This window comes from Sesamum indicum, linkage group LG7 (genome assembly GCF_000512975.1).
Source record: "Sesamum indicum cultivar Zhongzhi No. 13 linkage group LG7, S_indicum_v1.0, whole genome shotgun sequence".
Classification (NCBI taxonomy): Eukaryota; Viridiplantae; Streptophyta; class Magnoliopsida; order Lamiales; family Pedaliaceae; genus Sesamum; species Sesamum indicum.
Genome location: NC_026151.1, coordinates 3292289 through 3317697, shown reverse-complemented (window position 1 = coordinate 3317697; position 25409 = coordinate 3292289). Strand labels below are relative to the sequence as shown.

The following is a 25409-nucleotide window of genomic DNA, read 5'->3' as shown; positions in this document are numbered from 1 at the left end:
ATTTGGTAGCTCTCCAGGAAAATGACAGGGGTACCAAATTCTTCACCTACATGCTGTGGCGATGAAAATGAGGGCTGCTGCTGCAAATAAACTAGTTTTTAAGTATTGTTAGGTATTGTTTCTATCTGGCGAATCATTTTTTGTGATGACGGCTAACAAAGGTATCTTTAGGAGCAAACATTGTCAGTTACAAAGACATGCAATATTATCTGAACTCTCATTCATTCTTTTATTCCCTCTAATTGACAAAAGGTCAACATTTTATGGATACAGACAACATATATCCGTGTCTTACAGACGTGCTTCTTGTCACTTTTGTGGAAGCTTATGTCAATTGCTGTATCAAGTTATCAGTCCAGTCATGCTAACACGGATTTTTTCCTGGGTAATGGGTAAGCAAATCTGGCATCTAAGTCTACACCTGCTTCACGGACCAAGTAATTCATTTGGTATTTAGTACAGGAAAAGAAAAGGGCAGATCAGAGCTAGATAAAGAAACCATGCAAAAATATAAACAACTTGGAATGTGTAGCTGTCTTTTGTTCATTTTTTTTACAGTCTGTTGTTTCAATGACGAGATACTCAGAAGTTGGCGCTTACAGATTCAACCCAAACTAGGATATTAAGCATGTAAGGCAACATAATCAAGAAACTCATAAAACTCTTATGTGGTGTCATTTTACGCCAGTAATTTATATCATTATATGTTGAAAACTCCTCCGCAATCAAAACCAGCCATCCACCTCTAAGAGCACATGTTGAAAACTTTAGCATTAGGAGAATCTGGAGTTTAAATTGCTAAGCGAAGCAATTGGGTCCATTCTGCCAGAGCCAGCACAAAATTTAGCGAAGCCAATAACTGGCTCTGTTTGGGCAGTCACTGTGAATTGCACATATTCTGCAGTTGTGACGGGCAGGCAGACAAGTCAATTGAGAATTACCAGCCATTTCCTGTAAAAAAAAACAAGTGAAGAGTTAGATAATTGTGGCAAACACGGTAAGATTGTTTTAGAAGTTATAGAACTAATTCTTTTTACTTGTCCAGAAACTCACAGTCCCAGCAGAAACTGAATCAATGTTTATCATCTGAAGCATGTTTCCCAAATTTCTCCAGTGCAAGAGAATATATTGCTTTTCTCTTCATGGATGTTCCAGTTGCCACCAACTTGACCGCCTGCATTGAATAAAACAATGGTATATTGCAAGTTATCAAGTAACAAATTATTAGCAATCCCCATCCTCTTCAGGAAATAGATATAGAGTAAATTATAAGGCAAGCACGTCCAAACAATTCACTCGGAAACTTCAAAATTAGACAAAGTATTGTTCTCCAATATATCCCATCAATTTGGTGAAACTTAGAAGTCTCAAAGCAAAGTGTTTATTTTATTACGGGTCAAAAGAAGTCATAGAGCGCTTGCTGGCAGATAAAACTTTTCTTCAACAAAACATATCATTAGATAGTGGAAAGAGCCATGACCTCTATAGCCAACGCCTATTAAGACCCAAATTTGAGGGTTAGCTACAACATGATGTCAAAAATATGCACCTAACTGAGAAAGACAAGGAAAGAGTAAGCGGGCAAGAGAGAGAGAGAGAGTCTAACAGCAAAGAAATGCTCACTGAAGATTAGTGGTTAATTTAGGGGCCGATGACAGCTGGAGATAAAATATATTTAGTGCTACAATGGTGATAAAGATGACAATTTAGGTAGACACATTTCATGTACCAACTATATGAGAATAAACAATATGCGAACACATTACCAACTTTGGGTGGGTGGATAGATAATCAAGGCAACTTTGTATATAAAAAAACAGATTACTGCTAACGGAATATGAATAATCAGATAAACATTTCGACTTGTTCAACCTAGAACCGCATAGAATTAATCTCAACAGAACATCAGCATTAAGATCTTTATAATTTTGTCCTGCATATACAGTGAACTGTTTGCTGTGTTACATATAGGAATGATTATAATAGTGAGAAAAGGGTGGCTGGAGATAACAAAGCGTGAGATGTCTTTGGTTTTAAAATTTAATTCTTCAAAAACTCGGTGCAAGCTAAAGCAGGTTTCAGCTCCGAACATGTCCAAGATCCATAGTCAGGTTTTATGACTTTGAAGGTTCTCTAAAATTTTGAATACAAAGATCTAATGAAAGATGCACCTACTTCCCACAGAAGGACAAGCACTGATACTTTTTCTTGGTTAAATTACAACGAGCACCTCTAAAGTTTAACATAATTACGAATACCCCTTGTTATTTAGAAAATTACAAATAGCCCCCATTAGACGAGGTAGATGGATTGTTTTGAAAAACTGTAAAAAGATTATCCAGTTAGTGCAAAAAAACTTTAGAAAATTTTAAAAAATAAGTAAAATTAAAATGAATAGTCCACAAGAGTATTTTGATCAATTCACTACAAAAATAGGATGAAAACCTAATAGAGACTAACGGATTGAACTAGTTGTAGAAGGTCATTATAATCATGGGGTATTGGTAATTTTCCAAACAATGAGGTATTTGTAATTATGTCAAATTCCGGGTGAGCTCGTTGTAATTTACCCTTTTTCTCGTCCATATACTGGAATTAAAACAAGAATTTAGCAGGTTTATCGTTAACCAATTGGAAACCATAATGAAACAAGAGACAACAAAAGAGGTAACAGTCCCACGCCGACATAGATTACAAACCAGTTATAGTTCAATAACATCATATCGGGATTCCAGTCTTTCTGTGCATATGCGTAATGAAAATGAATATGTCCAATATTATGCAGAAAACCCATATATTAACAAAATTAAATCCCATTAAACAAACTTTACAAGGATAGAGCCCATTACCATGGAGAGGCTGTGCCCTTTTGAAATCAATTCTCCTAACTCATTTTCCAGTTGAGACTCAGAGAAAGCTTCACCCTCGCTAACTTTCACTCCTTCAATCAAAAGTGTAATTTCACCCCTTGGTTGATGGGTTGTGAAAGCTTCTTTGGCTTCCCCAATTGTACCCCGCCAAAACTGGGCAACAAAACTTATCTTGTTAATTAAAATTAAACCAAATTACCATATAACAAAACTGATTGGGATCCTTTATTATCTTCAGGAGTAAAATGCGAGCAATAGAAAATGCTAAATAGAACATTAATGTTTTATATACCCACAAAAGTAACAACACTAAGATATTCATGATTAAACTACACATGCATGGGCAAATCCATATGGGTGCAGTAAAAATTATTGCTATTGATATTCATATCAGCCGCGCCTCAACTTTGACAAACTACAATTATTGATTCTGCATCAGTTCTAATTATGATTCATACGGGTAAATGCTTAATTTGAATATGACTCAAGATCCAGCTCTCCCAGTGTTTCTTATCATTTTTCATGATCAAGAGGTAGTAAAAACCTTCTAATAATAGAATGCGAGAAATTAATGTTAACTACAGTATACATATTTCAGTTTATTTCAAGTTTGTCCAACAGCTTCCTGTCTATTCTCATCTCTTGTGTGGAAAACTAATACAAGTACAACAACGACAGCAAAAAATGCAAGAATACAACATAAGAAAACCAGATGTGAAGATTACTTCTTCATGCAGTTTGGTCATCTCCCGAGCAATGACACATCTCCTATGAAAACAGACAAGAACAGCCAAATTTCAGAATTCTGAAGCACAATTAAAACAACCTACCAGAAGAAAGATATCTTCATCTGATTGACACACGTCCTTAGTAAGAATAATATAGATCATTTGAATTGACAACTGAGGATGTGTCTCGATTGTGACCTCAAAATCATAAATGACAGATATGAGAAGGGGGTGGTATGATGGTATCTGGCCCTCGGAGAGATTCTGGGTATAAACAAGTTTGAATAAAATTGAGACCACGTTCTTGAAGGAAAAACCTAACTTATTAAGTCTGTCAGGTCCAGTTATTCCTTCACAAGCAAAAATAAGAATTATATGGCACATGTGTCATATCGAGTAGCCGTTAGAAGCTCTACAAAAGCCTGTAAGGTAGCAAAACATGGGTGGATTGCAAACTGATGGGACTATATTCAATGCATTGACTTACTTCATTGAAAAAGAAAAAGCAAATGAAAATAGAATTCACAGAAGAGGTGTCTCTATATTTCCATCGAACCAGAATCGGAGAATCCACAGCAGGTAGTTGATAATCTACTTTTATTCCAATAACTAACAACCATCATAATTTAGTTGCTAGAATACTAGTTTCAAAACCAGCTCACACAACCTAATGTGTATCAAAATAGTTGAAGAGTAATTTGCTGACATAAATTTACCTAGATTGTCCAAAGATTGAACAGGTCTCTTCTAGAAATTGACAGAGCTTGTGAGGAGGGACAAAGAAGACCTGAGTAGTTGGGTTATTCGCAGAAACCATCAACCTCTCTCTTCTAGTTGCAGCATGTTTAGGGAGAAAACCAACTGCAGCAGTTTTACCTCGTGTTATGATATTTGAGCAGTTGAAAAAAGCACCAGAGTTCTCGAAAAAGAATTACCAAATGTGAACTCATTGGTAGGCAAACCAGATGCAGAAAGAGCAGCTACCAAAGCAGATGGCCCCGGGACAGGAATGACAGGTATATTTTTCTCTACACACAATTTAGCCTACATCCAAGATTGCAAAATGAACTTAAAGGACCACAAATCTATTGATTTTACAGCTAAATAAAGCTTCGCTCTTTGATTCTGGAGCAGCAGACATATACACACCGCACCAAAAATTATACAAAGCACATAGGTGCCTATGGCATTAAAACATGTAACTCACCAGCTCCATACCAGGATCACTGATGCCTGGCATCCCAGCATCACTAATCAGTGCTACAATTTCTCCGCCTTGTAATCTCCTCAACACAACTTGCTCTCGTTGAGATTCATTGAATTTATGATAGCTTAACTGAAAATCTAAGCATAGAATGAGAAAGATCTTCACATACATTCACACATACACCAAGTGATTTTTGGTAACTCAGAAAAGAACCTTTAGAAATAGCATAAAAAATGGACTTACAAGTGGAGTTCTAATATTATAGTACTGAAGCAACTTTCCTGAATGCCGTGTATCTTCAGAAAGTATGATATCAGAAGATTTCAACACTCTCAGGGCTCTACAAGAATTGGTTGATCCATTGAGGAAACCAGGAAAACAAATTCACTAACCAATGTTAAAGCTAGAATAGCATTTATACTTCACAAAACCAATTGACCTTAAAGTTATATCTTCAAGATTCCCAATTGGTGTTCCCACAAGATATAATCCTGGTTTTAAAGGACCCTACAAAATTAAACATGAGAAAACGAAATCATATTTAGAAACAGATTCAGCACTGCTTAAAAAGGTGACAGAACTCTTGCCTATGAAGAACATATGCATTTTTCCGTGAGACAATAAACATTTAACTGTTTTCTTTAACCATACGCTGGTAACGTAGTGAATGTTGATCCATAATCTTCATATATACATTAAGTATGACACGAATATACATGTCTGAATTATAACCAGCTAAAATCCCGTGAAACAAAATTCGGCATTCAAATTCATAATCATAACTCTGAATCATTCCCAATCTCGCAAAAGCCGTGACCTAAAAAATCAACTACACCACTAAAAGCCTGTAATTTGTGCAAAAATCAAACAGACGGCTCATTGTACTAAAGAAAGAAAAAATCAAAAACAGGAACTATAAAGTTGATTACTTGTTTCGACGGGAAATCTTCCGTAATTTCGCTGTCAGAGGCGGCTGGAGAATTAACAGACGAGAAAGAGAGGAAGGGAATGGTGGTGCGAGGAGGTGAAGAGAGAGAAAATAAAGAAATACGAGTGGCGGCGACGTGGTTGAGAATGGTACTGCTCTTGAATGACAGCGACGGAACAACATCGTTTAGGGGCGGGCGTGCAGGTGGAGGTGGAGGTGGTTGTTTGCCACAACAAGCGGACTACCTATACAAATACAAATACAAATTATCGTATCTATCATAATAAATAACTATTCTTCTTACTTATCTTTTAATTACTTTTTTAGCTAATAATTGCTATTGATTAAATGAAATTAGTATAAAATCTACATTTCTCTATTCTCTCTTGTACCAGTCCTTTACATAATCTTTCTTCATCATCATATATATATATATATATATATTAATATATTTGATGTGTTTATAATATTGCAGATGAAATTATATATATAAATTAAAATAGGAAATCCAACCAAAACTCCATTCATCCCCCGAATTTAATTTTGTATTATATTTTGTTAAATATTGAGAGCTGTTTAAATTCCTCTCTCCAAATCTTTCTAAGTACGTACCTTTGTCTCTATCTTTGTTGTGTATTAGTATCCAAGGTAACATTCATAATCTCCGTACTCAAATAACATAATCCAACCCTGTTAAATGAGAACCAACCCCTCCCTCTCCATTGTCTCTCTTAGTGCTGGCTTACTCTAACTACTATCTAAGAGCACAGGCCACCCTGTGCGACCCTTTGAGTTTGATAGTAGCTAAATGCGGCACTGTATTTTTATCACGTTTAGTGACCCCAATCGACAGGGCGTAATTGTTGGTACGAAGCCTTACAGGTCTCAAAATCTTGGCATAAACTGTGAAAAACAGTTTAATGGATTCAGAGACGTGACAAAATAAGTTAGAGATAGGCAATTGCATGCTTTGGCTTCACACAAGCTAGAAAAAACCGCTGACATTTTAAATACATCGACATTAGGCCAGCAGCTACTAAATTGTCTGTTCGATGCCTTCTCGGCATCCAGTGCAGTCAAAATAAAATCATTTTTTCCTTTTCAAATATTTTTTTGGGTTCTTCCCTTAGCTTGTAAAGGGAAGAGAATACCATCCAGCCCTCAAGTGGGGTGGTGTTACAGATTTCTCCAGATTTTAGTTATTACACTTTATCGTCATGGAACCACCATCTTGTCTCCTTGGGAGATCTGCCATTCTTACAGTTCTTCACATAGCGATCATTGTCTGCTGGACGTTGCTGCAGGGACAAAGATTCAAGAGATCAAAGGATCAGATGGAGATTGCAAGTTCCTGATGGTGGCTAACTGCCTCGGAAATGGAATTTCAAAATCTCAAAACAAACCTTCACTGTGGAGCTTGACAACATGGAGAGAATGCTGATGCAAATTGAACTTACAGTCATGGCTGGGGACCAGGAATCGTACAAAATATCTGTATCGAAGACCACATTATTTTTAGAAAAGGAAAAACGAAAGTGAAAATCTAATACAATCATCCCCAAACAAGCAAAATGTAGGCCACAAAAGTTTATATTTCTGAAACCATAAAATAGATATAGTATACCACTTCTTGATTGGTGGGGTAATTGGGATTAGACGTGGGTCTGTAAACATATCCCAAAACGAACTTGAAAAAACATGTGAACTAGGATAACAAAAAAAGAGAACAAAAAGTCAATTTGTATTGTACAATGCTGCTTCAATCCAAATCTTATGGGCAAGATCTAGCAACCTGAACTTAAAAGACAGAAAATTCCAGATTCCAAATCTAATTTACTATTTGAGGTAGAGATTATGTATTTATCTAACCGGGATAGTTTGACATAATATCATTGTTGTCTAACAAGTTTAAAAACTAATAAATATAAATAGAAGTCAAGGTTCAATATTTGGTGCATGTCAAATCATGAAAGTTAACAGTTCCAATCTCACATTTCGCTTGTCAGCATTGCAACACTGCATCAAATATAAAACTAGTTACACTTAATACCAACAAACTGAGCTAGATAGAGATTAAGATCTTCTTAGCTACAAATTCTTTTACAACTCCACAGGATGGGCCTCAATGCAATCCATCACTTAGTTTCTAATTGCTCACAGGATTACAAGAACAGATACCCACAAGAAACAAGAACAATATATTTCCAGACCCTGCCGAAGCTGGGTTTCAATTCAACTTCCATAAAACTTATTACATATCTCCTCCTGCAGCAAGGATGCAGAAGCAAAGCTAATCTTATCCCTTGATATTAAGTGCAGCAGTATAAAATTTCCACTTAACTTTCAAAGTCGCTTCAAATTTCATCTCATTGTAGACTGTGACAATTTAATTATGGGACGCATGTTGGATTTGGTGCCATTTAAATTCACTACCAAACCCTTCTCAAAAGTTACCAACATTTCTAGATAATCAACATAAATTTGAGCAAGAGATAATCAAGATAGAGCTTGATAAACAAACGAAGCATTCTTATCCATCACCAAGTCACTTCAGTTCTTGTTGAGATTGCGAACTAAACCACTACAAATATGCATTGATGCAGAATATTGCATGAAAGGAGAAATAAACAAGAACAGTGTTGCTTTCCAAATACAACAATGAACACTAAACCTTATATAGGTCAACCCAATTAAGAACCTATCAGAAATTGTGGAACTTCAAACGATGGAGGTAACTTAAGGCAATCTTCCCTGCATTTACCAGCTGCTGATAGCAAATGACGTACCAATAACTACCCCTTCCACATTCTCAAACTTCATATGCTCTTTAACCCTAGATTAATAACTCAATCCCTAGAAAGAATGCATTAGAATATGATTCAACTCTGAGGAAGTCATGACATCATATAACAAAGACATCTGAACCAAACTGAGTTGCATGATAAGACCATCTTTCGACAATAATCACCAATTACTGGAAATAAATACAAAAAAAAAAAAAAGAATGGCTTGCAACACCACCACCAGCATATAAAGCAAAATGGAAAACAACTAAGTAACACAACTAATAGATAAATTTAGAACTTACTGTAAATTAGATTTTGCAAAAAGCCTCTAAATTTGATAAGGCAGGAAAATCAAACCTAAACAAATGTGGCCATTGCTATATATGTGTGGATGGAGTGGAGCTGGAGGAACAAATATAACCTGCCATGAAACAATTCAGTCTCAAGTTAAATACACAAAACCACAATTAATAACTGAAACTGCAACAAATATCAAGATTACCAACCGACAAAACCTAGAAATCTACCTAAAATCACACTCTTAGTAACAAGACAAAATTTCAAATTTTTCTCATATTTATTAACATAAACAAAAAGTGAAAGGGAAAATATCTGCAGAAGAGAGTAACCTGAGGCGCTTCCATAGGGTAATGCTCCGGGAAATCCACCTGAAGCTGGTAGGTTTCGCCCGCGTACAGCGTCCCAGGCGCGCCGTTGACTTCAATTACCCACCTGTCCGCACCAAATTCAATCAATTACTACCAAAAATCAGTACTTTCGAAATTATTCAACAAATTTAAGAAATTTGATAAGTCAGAGAAGAACAAAGAAAAAAGGAAAGGAATTTTTCTTTTTCCGAAAAAAAAAAAAAAAAAAAACAGGGAAGGAACCTCTGAAGATTATCAGTAACTTTATGCTTGAAACCCGCAGGAGGATTCACCTGCCACTCCACCAGCTCTTTCTGCAGCCGGTTGCATGCGATCTTGCTCAAAGCCTTTTCCCCAGTATTTCAATTCCAGAAATCAAAAACAAAAATCACTAAATTTCTCCAGCCAAAAGAAAAATTAAAGTAAAAACTCGTACTATAATAGATGAAGATAAAAATTCAATTAAAAAAGAAATACCTTGCGTGAAGAAGCGGAGGGGGAGGTCATGGCGTACGGAAAACGAAAATTTTAGAGAGAGAAAAATCTGTTTAGAGAGAGAAAGCGGAGGGCAAAGACAAAAGGATGCCGAGTGCTTCTTAATGCATTGCACTTGCAGTGCAGGGGTTATTTTTCAGGATTTGGTTCCTTATTATTTATATATTATTCTTTTATTATTATTTAAATAGAATCTCAATGAATAGATTGTGTCCGGTCAACACATCCACGGCCCATGATTGATCTCTGGTTGATTACAATTCATTGCTATCTGCCTCGCGTGTTCACTTGAGCAGAGAATCATTTCTCTGTACAATGTGTACATCCCCCCAGTGACTATTTTGCCCTTGTCGTGTTCCGTCTATTTTATGATAAAAAAATTTTAAAATAATAATATTAGTGACAATTACGAAATTATTATTAAATATATATTAAATAAAGATACTTTTATCTTGTTATTACATCATATTAAACAACAATAATTATACATAACAAAATACTGTAAATAATTAGTAACATATTTACAGTGTCAATATAATAATAATTCACTATAATTACAATTATTACATCATCGCTATATATGTAAAATTAATTATTTTAAATAATATTCTTTTAGGACTGATTCTTATTAATAATATTTTTTGTAAAATAATAATTACTATTAAAATCATGAAATTTATTATTGTGATAAAACAAAATTTTGAGCTCAATCAAATTATTTTGCATTTAAGAATCCAATTGATTTATCATTTATATTTTATCATTTTATATTGTTTTGGAAAATTTCATTAATGGGTTTGGTTAACTTCATTTCCATAATCATATGAAACAATCAGTTAATTTTTTATATCGCATCAATTATTAAAAATTAACTTGAATTTACTTACATTTTATGATAAATTAGAAAGAAAAAAAAAAGGATAATGACACGATAATATATAATTTAAATATAACATTATTAACTTAATTTTGAATCACAAAATTTAGGGTCGTCTATGATTAAAAGTTATTTAAAATCTTAATATGATTTTACCATTTTATTTAAGGGTTAATTATATTTAATCTCCCTATAAAAATATGAAATTACACTTTTCAAAAGAAATTTTAAAATTACGCTTACACCCTGTCATTTAATATTTTTATGTAATAATTTTATAGTTATGAAGGAAAAAATGTAATTATGTTAACCATATTTTATATATATATTATATTTATCTCTTTATAAGTATAAAAATATACATGAAAATGTTAAATGAGGTGTGAAATAAAAAAACACGTAATTTTTTTTATTATGATAGCATTTCTTGTCCGAACCTTAATGAAAGTGGGTTAGGTGTAATGTGAGAATATTTTTAGGGGTGTTAGTGTAATTTCAAAATTTTTCTAGAAGAAAATGTTTGAGTGTAATTAATCCTTTATTTTGACAAAATACTAAACATGAGGTTCTAGATATAAAATTGAAACAAAAAATAATACAGGGGCCAATTGTAATATAAGGAAACATGCCTGTAATTTGAATAAACCTAAAATGGTAAAAATTAAATCAATATTTTTGTAAAATACTATAGGAATTGGACCATGTTCGTTTGATACGACACATTCGTAACATTTTTGGACATATTCTCTTTATTAATTGTTATAGTAATAAATAAGAGGTGAACAGTGTCACATTATTTAATTATTACAATTTTTATTATGATACGCGGAGAAAATGAGGTTAGAAGATTAAATTTGGTGTAAATAGTATAGTACCTAAATTTAAACATTTTTAATAATCCAATTGATCAGGGAGCTTATTTTTAAATTAATAGTTCACATAAAATCGTATAAAATTCAAAAATATCTATAAAAAATATTATTCATTTATATTCTAAATATTACTTTTGCTACATCATACTCTGGTACGACCTTCATACTTCTTTAGAAAGTTAAAATCGAAACTTTTTTGTTGTGCGGTTCTTATCATTTCTTACTTTACAAGTCATATTTACTATATTTCAGACTGATCTAAGTATATTTAGATCTTTTTCTGGAGAATCCTTTTACACCATATCGATATGTTCTCAAGTATTATTTTTGTAGAATAACTAATTGGATAAATTATAGCTATTTCTCTTAAAGTTTGGTATAATTAGGAGTGGTAGACAAGTCAACATGCCGGCTCGATTTTGAACTCGAAAAATTCCCTCTGTTCTGGCTTTCCATCTTTTTTTATTTTTTATATATATTTATTTTTAAAAATTTTATATATTTAATTTTATATACAATACTTTTATACTCAAAATTGACCATATATTATAAGTATTAATAAGTATCATACATTTTATTTTGGAGAATAATAAATTATGGTACTTTAATTTATACATTTAATCTTTATACAAAAACTAATTTAATCAACAATTTAGTGAATTATAATTTTTTTTATAAAATAATTATTTAATACTATATAAACTTTATGCTATATTTTAATATATATTTATATTGTTCTATACCTTTTTTAATTCACTTATGGTTTTTTATTTATTTTTTTGTTTTATATTTATATCATGATAAATATTATGCATTTTGCAGTCTTTTTTATTACTTATAAACTTATTTCAAATTTAGTGATTTTTATTAATTAATCTAAAAAACATATAATAATAATAATAATAACAAAAACAACAATGGTGATTGAACAATTTTAATTATTTTAATTATTATTTTATTATATATAATGAGATCAAAAAATTTTAATCAACAATTACGATGTCTTAAAATTCGGGCACCCGATTTATACTATATATATAAAAGACTATGTCCATTAGATCATATCAGAAGATAAGATTAGAACTCTAGCTCGAACTGTAAGAGCTCGTCGAGTTCGAGCTCGAGCCATACCATTCGAAATCGAGCTCGAGCTCGAGCTTACTAAAAAAGGTTGAATTCGACTCATTTTACACCCCTAGGTATAATCGCAGATGACCATTATTATTAGCAAAATTGAAAATACCTTCATCAAATAAAAAATAATTATATAGTCTCTATACGCCAACATAGACATTATTATTTTACCCTTGCTATTTTTTAAATATTTAAAAAATATATAAAAGAAATTTAGGGTGGATAAGATAATTAAACCATAAAGCATATCAATCCATAAAAATATTTAAAAATATCTAAAAACAAAAATTTATAATTCATAAGTTGAATCCGAATGAGACAGTTGGCGTTGTAAAAGTGGAGAGTACTTTTCCTCATCCGTTCCATATGGATTCTCATGGGAACAAACTATGCCAGCTCAAGCTAGAACCCACTTAGAAGGTCAGGAAAGAGCGACTCAACATGCAAAATGCCGGTCTCTTCTTCGTAACAAACCACCCTAAAACTTTTACATTCATATCGAATCAAAACCATCAATTGAGTTGTCCTCCTACCTGTGCCCTAACGATCATACCCACTTTTCTTTGAAAATAGTATTTCAATAAATTTACAATAAAAATTGAATAAAATCTTAGAGAAGACTACTGATTTCATTTTAGACGAACACTAAATTAAGAATATATTTATAATTTTTAAAATAATAATAAATATTTATAATTATATCTATTTATTTTTAGAAGTAAAATTAAAAAATATTTATAAATTTTAAATAATTAAAAATATTTATAATTATATCAAATCTAGCTATAATTTCCCCCGACTAATTTGTTAGATGAATGAGGATTGTTGGATAAATGGGCTTGTGGGACAGGGAGAGGGTAGTAGACGATTGAGTATAGGAAGGCCCAATTATGACAGCACATCTATGATTAGATTTCCAGCCCACAAAGAAAAAGGCCCAAAATAACTTTTGGTCTATTTATTAACATTTTGCAATTACTCGGAGAAAATTGATTATTACAAGAATAATTTATTTATAGGAATACATGAAAATTCAAGATAACACATAAAACGTACTTAAGTTGTGTTTTTTGGTGTAGTGATTAATTCTAGTACTTGAAAAACTTGCTGGAACTATTCACCATGACATTTTTTTGTGTGGGAAGGGGAACGGGAACACGAGAGCAGTATAAGTGAAATAACTAAAATATCCTTGAAAAGAAAAAAGTACAAGAATGTAGAAGAGTGTATGAAATAATAGAACTTGAAGCACAATTGAGCTACAGGGACTGGATTTTTATAAATTGAAGATGCATGAATGATGTTAGGACAGCAAAATATATAAGTTTGATTCTCAGTTGAAACACTAATTTATATGAGCAACAAAATTACAAATCTACCCTTTTCAATCTGATTTCTTCACCTATATATCCCAATTGGACAATATTTCAATCTTGTAAAAAAAAGGTAATCGATATCATATACTACTACCCCTCCTCCTCACAACACTAAAAATAAAAATGAAATAAGAAAGAATAAGAATACTAATAATTGTGCAATATTTCTAACTGAAAATTCATCTAATTAATTTGCCTATATTTACATATTTGAATATGTGGCGTATATACATAATCAACCAATAAATCTATCATATTTTTCCTCAGAACGAAGCTCCCCTGGGATTAAGCAAAGGTGCAAATATACGTTGCCCTGTGGCCAAAATATGTCTCGGGTCGAATTCCATTTTTCTTCTGGAAAAGAGGCTCCATTTTTCTCCAAAATGACGCATCCATTCTTGCTGCGTGGAGTAATGAGGGAGATACTGCTTCACGTTGATTCCGGCCTCATCGCAGAACTGCAAGATCCCACGGTTTTGGTTGCTCAAATACTCCAGACCCTGCGTCTCATCGCCATTGTCCAATGCGGACCTAAGAAGCGCTACCAAGTAAAACACGTCTTCATTTGGCGTCACTACTGAACTCTTGTCGTCCCACCTACACGTACGTGACCATACTCAATTCGTGTTGAATTTATCATCAAGAGAATCAACTACAGACCACATAGGAACTCGTCGTAGGATTCAGGCAAAACATGCACCTTTAGTGCATTGGTAAAATAGTCCAAGAATCAAATGCAGGTGTTTGCATACAGGCATTTGATCTTACATGTCCCAAATGTTGAACTGGAAAGTCGATTGATTGGTTGATTGATATATTGATTTTTAGCACTAAACAAAACGACTAAAATTATCTTGGTTATGAGTAATGTAGCACTAACTCCGCGTCAGCACAACGACCAAATAATATCTTAATTCTAGTTAAAGATCCATGATTAGTGCATATATGATCTATCATATGTGGTCCACTATATATATTGAAACGACGTAACCGACTCAAGATTTTGTCCGTATCACATGTATAATGACAACCCGGAAATAACATACTATACTTGTATGCTGTATGATGCAAACGTCGAACAGGAAGCTAACAAATGATTAGTGTCAAAATTATTACAGAGTACTATAATCAAAAGTTAACAAGGCTTACTTGTTCTTATTCATGGGGTAGATGAGAATAGGACCACTTGTGTTGTTGCCCAGAATGCCCTTGAACACACCTTTATCGAAGTCTGCGATTCTTGATTTAGGTACAAACAGGTTTAGCCATGGGTGCGGCACGTCCCACAGATTCTTGGCCCTCAGCTTCAGCTCGGCCTTGTGAACCCGGTCCAGGAAGTCCACGTACGGAAGATCAGTTGTGAACACCGATGCTGGTATAAAATTAAGTTTCTTCAACAGAGCCTCCACCTCCTATAAAAGACAAGAAATTGTAAGATGAGTGGAATGGATGTTCTTACATCAGTTCAGATCTTTTATTGCAAATTAGTATTACATCTCGTATCTAATTAGACGTGTCGTAAAAATGGAACCTACTACAAGCTAGGTTTTAGTATTATTGTATTAACTAAAGTACAATTAAGTTTATGTTCCCTCTTAAGATGCATCGACTCAAAGATTGTATGTAATATTCGCCGTTGTCTTTTCATGTTTGTTCCGCCTTTTAATGTGCGTTTGCTGTCGGAAGCAATTACATACTAATGCAAGTAAAAAATCCATAAAAGAGATTACAGGATCTAGTACTTAAATCCAACTTCAATATACAATACAGCAACGGCGTAATCATAACTAAACATCCAACTTTTCAAATGCTTCATATACTTTCAGGAAAATAAACTAAGACACTAATGTTGGAAGAATCTTCTGTTCTTTCCCTTGTTGTATTAATAAAAGATAATGTAATCTTTGTAAGATCTCCCCTTTTGTTGTCAGGATGTAAAAATGTTTGTTTATATACTAATAAAAAGAAGATATTGCTTTACATTTTCCCCTTCTTTTCAGGAAATTTTCCTTTTTTCTGTTGCTTCATGTGATTATTTATCGTATTATATACGAGTATTTAAGCATCAAATACGTCGTTAGCCGCCTGATTAGACCTATTGTGGTGTGTGTATACATTGCCATGCAGCCTAACTATACCCCACTGTAATAATGATTATAATTATTTAATTAACTATGATATTAATTGTAATTGTTCCTAGTCACAAGTACAACATTAGACATAGTACAATGAACTAGATTTGTAAGAGTTTATAATATATATATGTGTGTACCTGGTCTATGGTATCAGCATTGGATTCTTGATAATTCTTGGTAATTTCCAGGCAGTACAAGACGCCTCCATCAGCATTGAGAGACGAAATCTTGACAGGATTACGCGGTGAGAAGAAGGAAGAACGCCAGTTGTTGATGAGGCCTTCATCAACTATTACAAAACCTTCGACATAGTCAAATTTTTGAGGTTGTCCATGCAAGGAGATGAGGTATTCCTGGTCTTGCGTGAAAGCCGTGAAATTTGAATACAACACTCTGATCCACCTCACCTGCATCAGTAAACAATTTTAATTAATAAGGGGTTGCAGAGAAACCCGAGTTTTAATATATTAGTCTTGTACAAATCTATTTCGATAAATGATTTTAAAAATTTCACATGTGGGCATGACAAGCTTAATTGAATGTACTTTTTCTTAAGGAAAATTCTAGACCAGACCCGGCTGAACTAAATTTGAGATCAATTATATAGCAGGTGCAATACAATTGGCATGTAATTAGTGTACAGTTCAAAAAAAGATACAATTGCTTTATAATTGGTTCGGTTTAGCTAAAACTGATCAAACAAAAAAATTTTCCTTTTCTAGTCATTTTAACAAACCGCGATTACTTTTGGTCCTCAAAAGGATGAGAAACAAGCGACCAACACAACAATCCTGGTTAAAATTGTTGATGACTAATTAAATAACATTGTTGATATGTGTAGGAAGTGTGAAAAAGATTGAGGGAATGTGAACAGCAGTGCCAGCTCTAGGCCAGTGAGTTTTAAAAAGAAAGTTTGAATTAATTGAGGGTAGTAATTAAAGAGGCAGTTCAAATGGACCCAACTCCGAACCATAGGTCATGAAATTTGTTTTATAACTTTTTCTTGAGGTCATGTCATTAGCTGGTACTAGGAAAACGTTGTGCAAAAGACACCCTCAGCCCCACATCGAAAACAAGAGAAAGTCGAAGAAGAAGAAGGAGAAACAGACAATTTCAATGATGTCGACACACACACACACACACAGTAAAGAGAGAAATATTAATATTACCCTTCTGGGAGCTCTTTCAAGTGCAATTCTTGCCCTCGTGATGATCCCAAACTGTCCCAGCCCCCCAAGAACAGCATCGTACAGTTCCGAGTTTTGTTCCTTGGAACATGTCAACAGCTCACCCTTTCCTGTGCACATAATATATATGTCAGACGGGACTAATACACTTTTTTTTTAAATCATCTTATAAGATAATTTTTTCTACATACAACTCGTTCCATACATAATTTAAGGGGGTGTTTGGGAACACTTAACATCTTATGAATATTTGATAGGTCATAGGATGTAACATCGTGTGGTAAAAATTTACAGAGCATGAGTTTACGAAATTTAAGATTTTGATATCTTAAAAGCTCTTTTTTCTTTTTTGGGTGAAAATTCATTTTAACTGACTTATTTAATTTTAATACATTAATTAATCACAAAATTACCCTTATGACTAAATTTTCATCAACTCTATAGTCTTATTCTTTTCAAATATTTCAAGAGTTTATTTTAAAAATAAAATTAAATACACTATAAATCTAACCAAACATCAATCCTCGGTCCATTTTTCTTTGTTGTAAATTCTGGATGCATAAAACAAATTTCACAAAACTAGGATTAAATGCTAGAAAAATATGCATACATATAATCAAGACAAGTAATTAATATTTATCAAGTAGTATAATATTTATATTAAATAGTTAAAAGCATGGAGGCTATGATTGGTAGGTTGAAGCATTTAAATTGTGAAAGGATGTTATAACTTATATGTCTCTCTAATAAGAAGCACAAATTAACATGATGGCATTAAACCAAAACCAATCCACGTCAACTTATACTCTCACACAACCCTTATTACATTTTCTATTTCATTAAATATATACACATCAAAACACCAAATGTTATTTAAATAAATAACTCAAGTAATTTTTATATACATAATATTTATTATGTTTATTGAATGAAACAAGAAGTCGCAATATAATTTCAAATATAAAATTCACATTATTGATATATTTAAAAGAATATTTAATATATTTTTTTGTTTTAGGAGAAAATAAATTATATTTAAGAAGCACATGCAAGGCAAGGGAGAAATATTTTAAGAGGGTAAATTGCAATCTATTTTTGTGTTATACGAGAAGTAGGCCAATTGTTTCATTTTTTAAAAACACATGAAAATAAATTACTATTAATTTTTTATAGAGGGTAATTTGTTCAACTGTAATATTACATGAGTGTAAATTGCTATTCACCCTATTTCAAGACGATGCAAATTATTATTATTATTATTAATTTTAAAATTGGAAATGAAAATTGAAAAGGGAAAAAGCTGAGAAACCTGTAACAACGTCGAGCTCATACACATTGCTGATTTGAGGGCCATGATTGAAAGCTTGTCCACTGATTCCCGCATTGGCGAGAGTACCTCCAACTGAGAGGTACAAGTAATCAGTCCATGATTTGGGTGCGAGTCCATACTCCAAGGTGGACCTGAGAACATCTATCCATAGCTCCCCTCCCCACACGTCCACGTACATGGATTTCTCCGAAACCCGGGGCGGAGCCGGCTTCCCGCGAGAGCCGCTCATTTGAATGACCGTTTCCGGTCATAGCCTGGCCGTTTATGGAGTGGCCGTGGCCCCTGGCAGAGATGCCGAACCCATGAGCCGATTCGTACGCTGATTTTACAAGGCGGGCGACGTCCTGAGACGAAGCCGGGTGGAGAACGGCCATTGGATGGGCGGTTTGCATACCGCCAAAGTCACGGGAAGCGGAGCCCACGTCGGCTGGATCCAGACTCAGCTGGCCTTCCAATTCGAGACGGAGCAGCTCGGTTGGCTCTAGAGTTAATCCGACGGTCACGATCAGCCGACATATTGCAAAGGTAAGTAGAAACTTGGTAGCCATTCTATGTACGATGGATACAACTACTGAAGATTGATTGCTTCTCTCTTATATATATATATATATATAGAGAGAGAGAGAGAGAGAGGAGAGAGAATGGATAAAGGTAGAAGAAAAGGTGAAGGATAAACAAAAATGCGCACAGCGGCGGAGGGGAATGGGGTGCAGGGTGTAGCGCTTATGGGGAAGGGAACAAAATCTTGTGGGGAGTCGTGGCGCTAACGTAAGCCGGCGCTTTAAATTAAAGATTTTGCACACAACATGCACAGATTCGTTCGATTCTACTCTCCTCTCTGCTTTTCTTCTTTTACTACTATTCACGTTATGGGACAAATCAAAATCCCTCTCCGTCTCTCTGTGTGTGTTTTGGTGTGTGCTTTTTGGTCAGGTTATGGGATGTTTGTATGTGTGTCAGTGCGTGATTTTGTGTGTGTATGTTCAACAAGTATTTATAAGCGCTCAAAAGGTGTTGCAGTAGTGTGAACTCTTCTGTGTTGTTTCACTCTATTTTTATTTAATTAAACAATCATATTTATTATGTAATTGATCATTTTTTAATTATACGTCAAACATAATATATATATTATAATTATTATATAATTGATTCAGGTCTTGTCAAATCATATAATGGATGGATTTTTTATTTTCTTTTTTTTCCTAATTTAATAATTATTTTATTTTATTTTGGATTTGGGTAAATTTGAAGGTAAAAAGGGGAGAAAGTGTCGAGGATATGAGATACAGGTTGTGAATTTATAGGACAAGAGAGGGGGTTCACGTGCGAGGGATGAGGGAGGACACGTGTGAGGTGGGACCATGGGTCCACAGGGGGATACGGAGATCTGTGTGGGGACGCGAGCATGGGAAATTTCACGTGGGCGCAGGGACGAGACGACGACGTATGAGAGGGGGAAAGAGGAAGGGTGGTTTTCCTTTCCATGCATTGCTTCTCCCCTCTTTCTATTGCTTTCTTTTTTCTTTTTTTAAGTAAATGTGACAATTATTCTGAATATCGATTATAATTATTAATATTTAAAAATAATTAATAATTATATATTAATTATCAATATCATATAATTATATCTACTCAACACATATTATCAAAATAGAATAACATCTCACATATTGGTAGGGTCCGAACCCATGACTTTAGAGTAATCGGACCTCAACTTCACCAATTAAGTTGGGATTCAGCCCCTTTTTGTGCTACTTTCATTTCCCTCATTTATTTCAATTTCTATTAAATTATTGATTGGGAGCATCAAGGACATATTATTAATCCAACGATCGATATCGCTCTAACTATATTTTTGGAATTCACATAAATCTAACCTTAAATTATTATCTTTTGTGCATTCGATTGTAACAACGTCAAAATTTGCAAATATGTAGGTTTTCTAGGTAAGGTTGTAATCAAATTGTCAATCATATATTGCTAGTAACCAATCTAAGCTACTATGCCCCTAAACTATGCTCTACTGATCCAATTCACGTAACATATATAACGTGTGTGAATTATGAGGGACGACTTATTTGATTGTGATTGAAAATATACTCTTTTTTAAAATATTTATATATTTTTATAATGATACACCAATTCTCAATACTTAAATTTAAATTCTTTTTATTTCATTTGTTTCTTCGTAGACAAATATACGATTCAAAGTATTTTTTATATTCAAATTTGATTTGCTGAATTTTTTTTTTTTTTTTTTCGTACCAAACAAGAAAAAAGGGGTAAATATTTTAGGGTGTAAAGATAATTAAGATAAGTGTTTCATCTTATCTTATACGTAAAGATAATAAGCTCCAACACTTAATTCTCATTTTGTGGCTCCACCATTGATACTTAATCAAATCAATTACAGAGCAAGTTTGATACACTTATTAGTGATTATTTTTCTTAAAAATGTATCAATTATACAACAACTATATTATATTTATCATAAAATTAATTTAAGTTTGGTCAAATAAGGTCGGAAAAATTTATTTTTTTGCCCCACTTCTTGTCACTAAAATTTAATTTTCCAAGACATTAAAAGCCTCTACATAAATAGAATTTGATGATTATCATCTTAAAGACATAGAATTGTTTACTTATAGAAAAAGAAAAAGGGAAACGTGTGAAATAAATGTTTGGAAGATCCTTACAAAATTGCTCACATCAATTGGTAAATTGAGGTGGGCAGCAATTTAGGGTTCATAGCAAGTTGATATATATAGCCGACTTCTACAACTTTGCTGTTGGAGCCTCCAAATTTGAACCCCCAATTACTATTATTTTTTTTTTGTTTTTTAGAAAACAATTATATAATTAATCCACTTCTTTAATTTTTAGCGTAATTACACGTAAATATCTTGTGTTTTAAAAAATTACATCTAATACCCCTAAGGTTCACATTCATCTAACAAACAAGTCCTTCAATTGATCAAAATTTAGCGAATTTGTTGATATTAACGAAAAAACTGAACAAATATTGATACTTACCCTCGATTGACTTATTACTAACTTACTACAGATCAAATAATTTTTTTCTGACTAAACTACCCTGATAACAGTGAAGATAAACCCCATCATGCATTAACGTATGAAAATATACAAGGTTAATTTGATCATAAAAAGATTTAGTTGACTTGCAATAACTCATGAATAAATCAATCGGGAGTATATATGAATTTTTATTTGATTCTTTTTATTAATATCAGCAAATTTAGTGAATTTTAACTAATTAAGTAAATATTTGTTATAAGAAAGCAGAACTCAAGGTACGTACCTCAAAAAAAGAGTGTTATATATTATATTAAAATATAATTAACGAAACAATTTACGTGATATATATATACCAAAATTATGTTGTACGTAAAATCAAGTGATCATATATAGTATAGAGTTCTGGGGTATCTGGCTCGATTTATATATACATATATATAAATAGGTATATATATTATTAAACATATTAATTATAGTAAATTAATAATTGAATTTTATTGAATGGCATATGTTGTTGATGTTGGGAGTCGATATTCAAATGTGGTCTATATATGTTTGAAGTATTGAATGGAAGAGGTGGTAATAAAGATTGTGGAGTCTCACATGGGGCAGCCATATATGTTGCCAAACAGTAACATGTGAGATGTGTTTGTAAAGTGGGCATCTGATGATTCTTCATTTCTCCCAATCACCACTTCAATTATGTCACAAACATACATTGATTTTTTTTTTTTAATTAGAAAAATAACATAAAAATCAACTTTTCTCTCATTAAAAATTACATTCTAAGATGGGATACATATATTTTTTTGTTAAGAAAAGTATGGATAGCACATAAAAGGATTACGCCTGCGCTATGTAGGTCGAGTATGCCTGTGCCTGTGTAGGTCGACTAAGACCCTTATAGCTAACCTAAAACCATTTGAAGAAATATAATTTTTCGTTACGATAAATTACTATAATAAAAAAAATTGTGACAAATATAGATCAATCACGGCTTCGCGACGGTCATTAGCTGTTATTTATGTAATTGTAGTCAAAACATTAGCCATAGTCAAAATTATGGCAAATGTTTTGGCTATTGCTAAAAATCATGACGAATATTGATTAATTGTAGTAAAAATTTAAGTTTTTGCTTTGTTTTTGTTTAATTTTGGTAAATAGTATTTATTTATTATGATTTTTAAGCAGCGGTCAAACTTTTTTTTTTTTTTTTTTGTAGTGAACTAAGATCTTATTATGTGGGAATCGATACACTTTGTCAAAACATACGTTTAGCCCACAAAAACCTCAACAAGTTTATATAATATGAATAATATAATTTTGAAGTTTTTATAATTATATATTTTATGCTCAGTCGTCAGTACGTACGTTTAGCCCACCAAAAATTAAAATTTGGCGTGTTAATATGGTCAAGTTTTTTTGTCTAATACAACCCATATGGTCCCATAAAGTTTTAAAAGTTAGATAATTATGTGGCTATTGGAAATCAATGTTGGGACTATTATTAAAAAGAAAAAAGAAAAAAAAAGTCAATATTATAAATCTAATTACATGATAACTTTTACTTTTTAAACATAATTATATAGTTAATTAATAATGAATTAGTTAATCATATCTACCCAAAATAAATAAATAATTATAGAGCATCCCATGTGGTTTTTCAGTTAATAAAGGAGTCCCACCATAAGAATCCTCATCCAAATATTAATAAATTAAATTAATTTAATTAACTTTAATTTTTTAATTAAATATTTTCAATTGATACCAACTCTACAGGATAAGGATATGTCAACAGGTCAAAGGGAAGTGCATGTTCCCAGCCAATCAAAGATGGCCATTTAAATAATTTCTTTTTAATATAAATAAAAAAAACATTATGATAAGAGACATATAATTATATTGTTTATATATATATAAGTGATTAATAATTAATCCTAATTCTATATTAATTAGAGTGGACAGTACATGACACCTAATTGCCCATGTTTCCAAAAATCATGGGGCGACAAACATCAAAGTTTGTCCCCTCCATTCATTGGTGCTTTTCTTCCACCCTGCATTTATTTAGAATCTTTTATCCGAATTAAGTTTCATCGAACCCAATAAATCTAAGTACTTATTATGTGGAAAAAAAATATAATTTCAATCCTGTAATTTATGAAAGGTGATATTTTTTATTCTGTACGAATTAAATTTCGCGATTTAAGTATGTAACTTTAAAATTTTAGCAATCTTCATTCTTTTTCGGACAAATTGAATGAAAAATTAAATCAGTTCATACAGATCAAGAATATCCCCCCCCCCTCTAAGTTACATATTTAAAACTGTAATTTAATCAGGCCATGTGCAAGTTGCATTCAATTTTTCGATCAAAATTAGCCAAAAAAGGACTACAATTGCCAAAATTATAAAGTAACACGACTAAATTGCAAAAATCAATTCGTACATAACCAAATATGTCACCCCCTAAGTTACATAATTAAAATAGCAATTTGACTAAAACCAATCCCTTTGTATGTGATTGATCACTCTTTCAAAATTATATACGAATAACACGACAAACATATTATATTTATCGTGTAATTGATTTTAGATCTGATCTGAATTAAAATTCGTCGCAGCATGTGACATATTTATTATGTGATACACAAATTATAGAATTATGTTTAATGTAAAATTAATTTGAAATTAAAATTTGGGACATGTATGTGGAAGGTGTGGGTCTTGATTTGAAACCTAATCAAAGAGACAAGAATTGGAGTTGGAAGGTGCAGATTGAGAACATGGTGTACCCCACCTTAGATCTATTTTGTTTCCTTTCACTTCCTGTTCAAACTTACTAATATGAGAATGCTGCCAAAACCAACTATTGCTCTTTTTATTTTATTTTGTTTTTTGGATTTTGCAAAATGAATTTGATTTTCAAGAAAAATAATTTACAAAATATGTATATGTTAATGATAAAAATTTAATGGTTAAAATGTATTTTTCCGTCTGTGTTTTATTGAAAAAGCTAAAAACCCCTCTATATTTTTAAAATAGGTTAAAAATCCCCCTATATTTTTATAAACTCAGCATAAAAGACCTCTTTTATTGGTATTAATGGAAAATGTACTACACACGCTCCTTGTGCATTTTGAAATATTTTTTAACCTTATTTTTTACTGAAACACCCTCATTATATTTATATATTTCACATGTATATTTTTTTATTTGTTTCGTGAGATTTTTTTTTGCATTTTCAACTATTAAAAGATAAAATATTTTTTGAATATATTTACTTAAAAATATGAAAAAGATTATATAAATTTTTGAAATTTTATAATTTAAATTAAAATATTAAAGTAAATTGTATTTAAATTTAAATATTTTTTATAATTGTTAAAAACTGAAATTTAAAAATTGTAATTGTTAAATCTATTTTTTATATATTTAAATTAATTTGAGTATAATAATTATGATAATGATATAAGATTATTTTTAATTAATTAAAATATACATTTAATTATTTAAAAATTATTCTTAATTAACTAAAATATATTTAATTAGTATAATTAAAATTAACTAAAAATTTAAAAACAAACTGGGGTGGCGGCCGCATTGAAGGGCGACGACAACGCTTTCGCCCAATTTCCAGACCATGGGCGATGGCAGCTTTCTTATTTGACGTCGCCCATATTTGGGGGAAGAGTAGAGGCGGGTGGAGGGGGAGGCAGCAGTGGGATTGTGCAGTAGGGCGACTGGAGAGGCGGCGGAGTGGAGGTGGGGATTAATTTTGTTTTCTTTTAAAATAATATT

General features: G+C 32.4%; 3 protein-coding genes across 3 annotated transcripts; all 3 read right to left on the bottom strand.

Annotated features, from left to right (window-relative positions):
* Nucleotides 487–6800, bottom strand: LOC105166281 (ribosomal RNA small subunit methyltransferase I). The gene is made up of 12 exons (XM_020695255.1): nt 6737–6800; nt 6575–6636; nt 5735–5974; nt 5245–5312; nt 5049–5145; nt 4806–4934; nt 4534–4642; nt 4315–4459; nt 3596–3638; nt 2850–3023; nt 1054–1174; nt 487–951 (listed from the first exon to the last, which is right to left on the bottom strand). Exons 1-11 carry the CDS (start codon nt 6798–6800, stop codon nt 1073–1075), a joined length of 1233 nt encoding a protein of 410 aa, XP_020550914.1. The 3' UTR covers nt 487–951; nt 1054–1072.
* On the bottom strand, nt 6681–9794 carry LOC105166086 (probable ubiquitin-conjugating enzyme E2 18). The gene is made up of 6 exons (XM_011085310.2): nt 9644–9794; nt 9410–9513; nt 9149–9251; nt 8877–8940; nt 7137–7225; nt 6681–7031 (listed from the first exon to the last, which is right to left on the bottom strand). Exons 1-6 carry the CDS (start codon nt 9671–9673, stop codon nt 6936–6938), a joined length of 486 nt encoding a protein of 161 aa, XP_011083612.1. The 5' UTR covers nt 9674–9794; the 3' UTR covers nt 6681–6935.
* On the bottom strand, nt 13864–19556 carry LOC105166085 (cytokinin dehydrogenase 5). The gene is given in 6 exon segments (XM_011085309.2): nt 13864–14517; nt 15070–15332; nt 16193–16462; nt 17225–17352; nt 18552–18814; nt 18816–19556. Coding segments are annotated over 6 exon segments (1563 nt in total). The 5' UTR covers nt 19121–19556; the 3' UTR covers nt 13864–14183.

Coding starts and splice junctions, on each gene's coding strand:
- LOC105166086 (XM_011085310.2), bottom strand. CDS start 9,673: ATGACCTCCCCCTCCGCTTCTTCACGCAAG. Junction 9,252..9,409: donor GTTACTGATAATCTTCAGAG/GTTCCTTCCCTG, acceptor TGGTGCGGACAG/GTGGGTAATTGAAGTCAACG. Junction 7,226..8,876: donor CAATGGCCACATTTGTTTAG/GTTTGATTTTCC, acceptor TCTTCGATACAG/ATATTTTGTACGATTCCTGG.
- LOC105166281 (XM_020695255.1), bottom strand. CDS start 6,800: ATGCCGAGAAGGCATCGAACAGACAATTTAGTAGCTGCTGGCCTAATG. Junction 6,637..6,736: donor AATGTCGATGTATTTAAAAT/GTCAGCGGTTTT, acceptor TGTTTTTCACAG/TTTATGCCAAGATTTTGAGA. Junction 5,313..5,734: donor AAGATTTCCCGTCGAAACAA/GTAATCAACTTT, acceptor TTAATTTTGTAG/GGTCCTTTAAAACCAGGATT.